This window comes from Octopus bimaculoides, chromosome 9 (assembly GCF_001194135.2).
Source record: "Octopus bimaculoides isolate UCB-OBI-ISO-001 chromosome 9, ASM119413v2, whole genome shotgun sequence".
Classification (NCBI taxonomy): Eukaryota; Metazoa; Mollusca; class Cephalopoda; order Octopoda; family Octopodidae; genus Octopus; species Octopus bimaculoides.
In genome coordinates, this window is record NC_068989.1 from 7,380,516 (window position 1) to 7,389,650 (window position 9,135).

The 9,135-nt window shown below is 35.6% G+C and overlaps 1 protein-coding gene across 1 annotated transcript in view; it reads right to left on the reverse strand.

Annotated features, from left to right (window-relative positions):
* LOC106868000 (receptor-type tyrosine-protein phosphatase alpha) overlaps positions 1-9,135 on the reverse strand; it is a 34,524-nt gene that overhangs the window by 12,195 nt on the left and 13,194 nt on the right. Inside the window, exons 10-17 of the mRNA XM_014913087.2 lie at positions 8,202-8,318; positions 7,236-7,308; positions 5,611-5,681; positions 5,313-5,443; positions 3,812-3,899; positions 3,084-3,157; positions 796-820; positions 291-379 (exon numbers count right to left, since the gene is read on the reverse strand). Of these exons, the coding sequence (XP_014768573.2) occupies positions 291-379; positions 796-820; positions 3,084-3,157; positions 3,812-3,899; positions 5,313-5,443; positions 5,611-5,681; positions 7,236-7,308; positions 8,202-8,318 (668 nt within the window). The remainder of the gene's footprint in view (positions 1-290; positions 380-795; positions 821-3,083; positions 3,158-3,811; positions 3,900-5,312; positions 5,444-5,610; positions 5,682-7,235; positions 7,309-8,201; positions 8,319-9,135) is intronic.

Genomic DNA, 9,135 nt, shown 5'->3' on the forward strand with positions numbered 1-9,135 from the left:
GAGCCAGTCCAGGGGCACTGGCAACGATCCCGCTCAAAAGATTTCATGTGTCGCCCGCACATGAGCCAGTCCGGGGCGGGGGGGGGGCACTGGCAAACGATCCCGCTCGAAAGACCCCATGTGTCGCCCGCACACGAACGAGCCCGGGGGCACCGGCAACGACCTCGCTCGAAAAACCTCATGTGTCACCCGCAAGCCGGCCCAGGGGCACCGGCAACAAAATCCATAACAATTAAATCAATAACAAGCTCATTAGCAACAGCAACAACTCAGAATACAATTTTTTTTACCTGCTTGTTGTTCGTGAATAACACAATTACAGAACAGTTCCGTTGCCATATCATTCTCCAGAAATCAACCATTGTTTTTTTAGTCGGCACTAGAAAATTACAAGCAAAGGCATCATGTTATACTTTTGTACACATACATGCATATACAGATCCATATATAAAACATACCTAAACATATACATACGCAAACACATGCATATACATGCGCAAACACATGCATATGCATACATATGCATATACATGTTGATCTGATGTTTCATCAGATCAACATGTCGCTTTCAATATTTCATGAAAGATATCAATTGAAAATATAACTGTTATATATGGAGAGAGAGTGAGAGAGAGAGAGAGAGAGAGAGAGAGAGAGAGAGAGAGAGAGAGAGAGAGAGAAACACAGAATGAGGATGAGATTAAATAAGAACATGAAATGAAAATTAAATATACATTGAGATAAAAATGAGATAAAATGACAAAATAAATATATAAATAGCAAAATGGGAACTACCTTGTGTTGAAATATATTTCTTATTCTGAAATGAAAGATATAAGAAAACTTCATTTATTTTAAGACAATTAATTTCATTTATATCAAATTGTTACTATTCATGGTTTTAGAAATGCAAGTATTTCCTTATTAAATACATCAAGGCTAACATATATGAAAGGTTGATAACTTGAATGTTGAGAATGAGGCTTTAGTAAAGAGTATAGCCTGGTGCCAAGCTGTATCGGCTTTTGCGTTTCCGCTAGATTACATCGGTGGCACGAATACGGGAGGCTGTGACTGCTGGTCTTCCATAAACAACCATGCCTAGACTTGTGCTTCAGAAGGGAACTTTCTAGGAGCAATCCCATGGCCATTCTTGACCGAAAGGAGTCTTTACCATTTTATAGCCTGAATAGTAGTAATGTGAAATTTGAATCTCAAAGAGGAATAGAACATGTATATATATATATATATATATATATATATTGCGTGTGTGTGTGTGTGTGTATATATATATATATATATATATATATATATATATACATGTATATTCGAACTGGGTTCTCATTCCTAAGGTATTTTTCGATGTTATTATCATCATCATTATTATTATTATTATTATTGTTCAGGTCACTGCTTGGAATCGAACTCAGAATCTTGGGATTAGTAGCCTGTGTTCTTAACCACTATGCCATATGCCCGTCGAATGTAAATAATGTAAAAAATGTACATAATTCCCCATCTCTTAAATATAGAACTGTACAATTAATATTTGCTTAATTAAGGCAGCAAGTTGGAGGAATTTTTAGCAGGCAGAGTAAAAAAATAAGTGGTAGAATTACACCCGTCTCCAAGTTCTGAGGTCAACTTCTATTGAGGTCAACTTCACTTTTCATCCCTTTTGGGTCAATAAGGCAAGTATTGGATGAGGATTGGGATTGCTGTAATCAACGTACTACCCCCCCACCAAATTGCAGGCTTTGCGCCAAAATTTGAAATCACTGTTATTTGTTTTATCTATAAATATATTTTTATCAAGTGTAGCACTTGGAAGTGGCCTGTTGACAAGTCTGGATGTGTTCACACTTACAGACATAATATATATATACATACATACATACATACATATATATATATATATATATATATATATATATTCACTGTAAGTACCACATCTATTTCCTCAAAATTCCTGAAAAGCCTGATTGAGAGGAAACTACTAAATATTAAGTGGTCTTGGATTTTCCCATCCTTACCACAAAGCTCACTACACAATTGTGTTGAGTGCACGCTTTCGCATAGATATGATACGTAGAACACTCAACTAACTCTTTGATGTGTATGAGGGATTGCATGTACATGTGTGTGAGTATAGATACATAAGAATGTATGTGTGTTTGTGCACGTGTTCTTCTTCCGCCTCCTCCTCATCATCATCATTTAACATCCGTTGTCCATGCTGGCATGGGTTGGACAGTTTGATCAGGACTGGCAAGCTGAAAGGCTGCATCAGACTCCAGTCTGATTTAGCATGGTTGCTACAACTGGATGCCCTTCCTAACGCCAACCCCTCCAAGAGTGTGATGGGTGATTTTCTTTGCCACCGGCACAAGTGCCATTTGCACGACACCAGTATCTGCCATGTCTATGATTTTACGTGGCTTGATGGGTCTTCTTCTCAAGCATGGCATAATACCAAAGGTCTTGGTCATTCACCATTGCCTCAGTGAGGCCCAACACTTGAAAGGTGCTTTTCATGTGCCACCAACATTGGCCACCTTGCCTCCATGAGGCCCAACACTTTAATGTATTTAAGTTATCATGGTTAAGTTCACACATTAACATTACCACTTATGCATCAGTCATTTGACTGCGGCCATGCTGGAGCACCGCCTTTAGTCGAGCAAATCGACCCTAAAACTTAATCTTTGTAAGCCTAGTACTTATTCTATCGGCCTCTTTTGCTGAACTGCTAAGTTACGGGGACGTAAACACACCAGCATCGGTTGTCAAGCGATGTTGGGAGGACAAACACAGACACACAAACACACACATATATATACATATACAGATATACGACGGGCATGTATATATACATATACATATATACGATGGGCATGTATAAACGTCCACAACAAAGCACACAAAAAAATGCAAACTGCACAATTCTAGATATTGAGTTACTTTTGAAGAAAACAGCTAATTTTAAATTTAAATGGAAGAGTCAGAATAACAGATAGAGGGGAGAAAATGAGTCATTAATGTTAATTAAGAATGAAGTTAATTGCAAAACCAAAATAACTTACATGTATGTAAGAAGCATTAATGTAATCGGATGAAGAGCTTGCATCAGGTTGCAACACAACTCGAGAGTGATCGTCTGGATTGAAGAACACAAATACAAATTTATGAATATATTTAAATTGATATGGATTTCAAATTTTGGCACAAGGCCAGAAAGTTTGAGGGAGGGGATAAATTGATTATATTGACCCCCAGGGCTCAACCGGTACTTATTTTATTGATCCCAGAAGGACGAAAGGCAGAGTCAACCGTGGCAGGATTTGAACTCAGAACATAAAGACAGATGAAATGCCACAATGCATTTCGTTAGTGTGCTAACAGCTCTGCCAGTTTGCCACTTTATGAATATAATCTACTATAATAATACTCTTGTGTTTTTCTTTGTCACAACATACGAATGAGAAAGGAAGGAATGATAGATGAATAAGGAAGGAAGGGGTGATGGCAAACTTGGTAGTAGGATGATGGAAATTCTTTGGATAATATAGAATTTCCTGAAGCTACTGGATTTGTTGAGTGTATAAACAGATTGGCTGTGATGCAAACGACACTGACGAAACTCCAATAAGGACTGAAAACTGGTTAAGGCTGTTAAATTTACCATGTTTGTATGTGTACTACATAGATTATTATATATATTTGGGGTTGCAGTAAGGGAGTCACATATCAAATTTCAGAAAAATTAGAGATGGAATCGGAAAAACAGAAATTTTAAAATATAAAAACTCACAAGGAAGTAAACATTGGAAACGATTCTTGTCTTTATTTTCAGGTTTTATTGCTTCAGTACATGGATAAAGAAGATTACAAGGCAGATCCTGAAACACAAACCGAAATGATTTATAACATAATACATATCAAGCATCGGTAGAGAATATGACTAATTGACTCATCAAGCTGGTTCATATATGAGTAGGAACCTTATAATAGTTATAGGACTGAGTATCCAGTTATGAAGCACTAAGTTCTACTTAGTTTTGTCTCATTAAGAATCAAAGATAAACTCAATTTGCAGAGGAGTTCTTTATAAGTTGGCTAATCCTATCCAGTTACAACAATGACCTCTGCTTTTTTGAGATGTTTTGAGCGATTATATTGAGTTGGTACATAATTATTGTAGCTTTTTTTCAACAAATTTTATTCAACAAAAACAATAACAATTTTCAACAAAAACGTCTTTAAATGATGGTCTGACCGTCTACCAAGCAAATGAGAAGCAGTAATTGAAGTAGATGGTGAATATGCTCCGGAATAATGAGTCCTTTTTTCTTTGATTCTTTCTTTATACTTGTACTCTTTTCCTTTAATTCTTTCTTTACACTTGTACTCTTTTTCTTTAATTCTTTCTTTATACCTGTACTCTTTTACTTTAATTCTTTCTTTATACTTGTACTCTTTTTCTTTAATTCTTTCTTTATACTTGTACTCTTTTTCTTTAATTCTTTCTTTATACTTGTACTCTTTTTCTTTAATTCTTTCTTTATACTTGTACATTATATAATCCTTAAGCTTGATGACGATGCAAACTAAATTCAGGGTATTAGTTAGAAGAGACGTTAGATCTATTTTAAAATGGGGCCACATTTTTCATTAATGTTTTACGTAGTGTTTTTGGTAAGGAAAGACTTTCAAACTTCGTATACTTATCTATTTTGTGTTATAGAACAGAAAAATATTTTTGTATTCGAATTTATTTCATCTAAAAAATTGTCTTATATCGATAATTTCAACCAATCACTGACAAGTATTCAGTTGTTTATATTTACTCCTTTGGCTGATTAAGCGATGTAAAGCGTATTTAATCTCCATACCTTCGTTTTATTTGCTTTTTTCATTTTAAATTTGCTTTAACCCTAACCCTAACCCTAGGGTTAGGGTTAGGGTTAGGGTTAATTGTTTCAGAATCGTTTGTTTATGTAGTCGGCACTTAATGTATATCGGCTGAATGGACGTCAGTGATTGGTTGAAATTACAGAAATACGACAACTTTAACATGGAATAACTTATGAATTTCTTTTTTTTTAAAGAAGACTAAGAGAAAAAGATGTTTTATATGACACATTCTACCAGTGTTCCAAGTTTCAAAGTGTTTCGTTAATGAAAAATGTGGCCCCCGTTTTAAAAAAGATCCGAGACATTTATTCTTTGTTATTTAAAAAAGAAGAAAAAACAAAATAAAACAAAACAAAAAAAAAAACAGAAAAAAACCTACTGTAGTTCGGTTAACTTACAGAGAAATCTTTTGAAAAAGGTTCAAGCTTTCTCTTCTTCTGTTGGACATAAATCAGAATATTTTGCTTGTTTAGTTCTGTCGCTATTGGCTGAATGTAAACGGACTCGTCTATAGGGATGTCGTCTGGGACTGAAGAAACATACACATAATTAATTAAGGTAAATTAAGGTAACGAGCTGGCAGAATCATTACCACACTAGGCAAACTGCTTAGCGGCATTTCATCTGTCTTTTCATCTAGTATGGGCACTAGTTATACAATTTCATAATATCAAATAAAGAAATATCATTTCTTACCTGAACTTACTAAAGTGACCTCTGATAGTCGTTTCTTACAGACTGTATATTTCTTAATTTTGCAATACTTACTGTAAAACAAAAATAAGATGAAAATGAATGCTGGCAAAAAACACATGGAATCATACAGCTAATACCGAACTCCAGAATTTGCTATATTAACCCTTTCATTACCAACCCAGCTGAAACCGGCTCTGGCTCTGAGTACAAATGTCTTGTTTTCATAAGTTTGAATTAAAATCTTCCACCAAACCTTAGTCACAATTTATGTTCCTAAAACTAGTTTAATGATAACTAAGTTATTTTATTAAATTCTTTGTTATATTTAAAATTAATTGAAAGAAACTTAGAGCATCTCAACAGAAATATGGTAACAAAAGGGTTTAAATATATAATAGAGAAATAATTCTTAACCCTTTCGATACCAACACAGCTGAAGCCGTCTCTGGCTCTGTAGTACAAATGTCTTGTTTTCAAATGTTTTGAATTAAAATCTTCCACTAAACCTTAGTTACAATTTATGTTCCTAACACTAGCTTAATGATAACTAAATCATTTTACTAAATTCTTTGTTATATTTAAAATTAATTGAAAGAAACACAGAGCATCTCAACAAAAAATGGTAACAAAAGGGTTAAAATATATAACAGAGAAACAATTCTTAACCTTTTCGTTACCAATCCGGCTGAAACCGCCTCTGGCTCTGAATAATTGAAAGAAACACAGAGCATCTCAAAATAAATACAGTAATGAAAAGGTTAAACAGCTGAGAAATGAATTTTCCTTTTGCTAATTATTTTATTTATTTATTTTTGATTGAGAAAGAATGTACTATAATGTTTAATTAATATTTGTTGATTAAGGCAATGAGAAGGTAGAATTATTAACATTCTTGACAAAATACTTTGTCGCATTTTATTTGTGTGGGTTCAAATCCCGCTGAGGATTTCGTCTTTTTGGGGTTGATAAAATAAGTACTAGTACAGTATTAATCCCTTCACCTCAAAATGTTACTGGCCTTGTGCCAAAATTTGAAATCAGTCTTTTGCAATGATTGAGTTTTTCGTATCTTTTGCTGTTAACAAAGACAAGATTTGTATTATCCTATTGGGGGTGTTTTTGGTGGGTGTCTGTTCACTTAGTCACAACAGATCTAAGTTAAATATAGATGAAACTTACACATGGGAAGTTCAGGAGCTTTTCTTTTTTTCTTTTTTGGGTGGGGTGGGATCTACAGCACAGCAATGAGCAAACTATTCTGGGATCTGGAGATTGTGTTTTGGGTTTTTGTTGTTTTAGAAGATCTATTCTTCCTGAAAAACTTTAATTTATCACTTTTGAAATTTGAATAAATTTTCCCTATTTTCAGACATTGAGTAAACAATTTTGGGACCTGAAGACTGAGCCACCTCAAAAGGAACTCAGCCACCTCGCATCTGTGAGGTCCGCTCGAAACGAATTCAGCCACATCACCTCTGTGAGGCCCAACACTTGATAAAAACTCAACCACTTTGCCTACGGGAATCATTAGGTTTAACAAAAGCTTCTTGAAGGCATTTCTCCAGCATGGCTGCAATCCAGGGATTGAAACCGGTAAAAGAGTAGAAAAAGGAAAATCTACTTACTATGTAATGACCAGAGAAATCATCAGCAAAATTACACAAACTACGATCAGTGCACCCGATTGCAAGAATGATTCTGAAAGCAAAATCAAAATACAATCAGCCAATATGGAATGAATTTGTTTTAAGTCTAAAATATTTCAAAGAACTTTGGAAGAGATATGTAGTCAGAGGGGTCATGCTATGTTAGGAAGTGGCTGTGTGGTAAGAAGTTTGCTTCCCAACCACACGGTTCTGGGTTCAGTCCTGCTACATGGAACCCTGGGCAAGTGAGAAGGAGTAAGGAACCACGTGGTTGTAACTTTAAATTAAGTCAACCCTGATTGTATAAGAATATAATTTACCAGAAGCATTCCAGATGTGACAATCCCAACTTTTTTTTAAGGATAACTTATCTGTTATTGATATTCAATGTGGCCATTTTTTCCTGGGATGGCAAAGAAGAAGAAGTAGTAGTACTACTACTACTACAGTATGTTTGAGCTTTCTTTTTCACTTGTTTCAATCATTAGACTGTGGCCATACTGGGGCACCACCTTGAAGAATTATTAGTCAAATGAATTGACCTCAGAAATTATTGTCTTTCTTTTAAAGCCTAATGCTTATTTTATCGGTCTCTTTTGCCAAACTGTTAAGTTACAAGGACATAAACACACCAAGAATTTTTATCAAGTGGTGGTGGGGGAGATAAGCACACATGCACACACACACACAATGGGCTTCTTTCAGTTTCCATCTACCAAATTCACTCACAAGGCTTTAGTCAGCCTGAGGCTATAGTAGAAGACACTTGTCCAAGGTGCCACGCAGTGGGACTGAACCCGGAACCATGTGGTTGGGAAGCTAACCACACAGTAACACTTCATCTTTCTTTTTTTATCTTTTTTTTTATAACATTGTGGAAAGCCCAATTTCTGTAAAACAAGACCAAGTAAATTTTGAACTAACATAAGGAATAAAACGGTTTACCTGCTAGCTGTGCCTGGCATGCATCATAGATGCACAAACCCGTAATTTGGTCACATTCTTTTTGTTGACAGTTGCATCTTGAATGGCAAAGATTCCCGTAAAACCCTGGTAAACATTCTGTAATGTAAATATTTGAAGCTTAGCAAATTTCATTATCAATATTCTACACTCCAAACTTATCAATAATATATGAGGTGACATCAAAAGGTTTCCGGACAAGTTTTGTTTCATAAAAAATAACTTCTTTATCTAAGTTTTAACATCATTTCCTTTGAAATAGTAACCTTGCCCAGCAATACACTGGTCCCAGCATTCCGGCCACTTTTGGCATGAGCAATGTGGCTTGGACAAGAAACCCCTCTGGTCTCTTCTCTAGGTTCATTAGTGATGTTAGGATAAAAAGGTTCGATTGCTTACTACGGATTATCTACTCAGGTATGAGTTAATGATGATGATGATGATGATGATGATGATGTGGGTGTGCGTGTGAGTGTGCGTATTTGTGTGTGTGGACCTTTGCAAATATGTATCACTGTCATAAAGTGGCATTGTTGTGTAGGAGTGGCTGTGTGGTAAGTAGCTTGTTTACCAGCCACATGGTTCCGAGTTCAGTCCCACTGTGTGGCACCTTGGGCAAAGTGTCTTCTACTATAGCCTCGGGCCAACCAAAGCCTTGTGAGTGGATTTGGTAGATGAAAACTGAAAGAAGCCCATCGCATATATGTATATGTATATATGTATATGTATATATGTATATGTATATATGTATATATGTATATATATGTGTGCTTGTGTGTCTGTATTTGTCCCCCCAACATCACTTGACAACCGATGGTGGTGTGTTTACATCCCTGTAACTTAGCGGTTTGGCAAAAAGAAACCGATAGAATAAATACTAGGCTTACAAAGAATAAGTCCTGGGGGCGATTTGCTC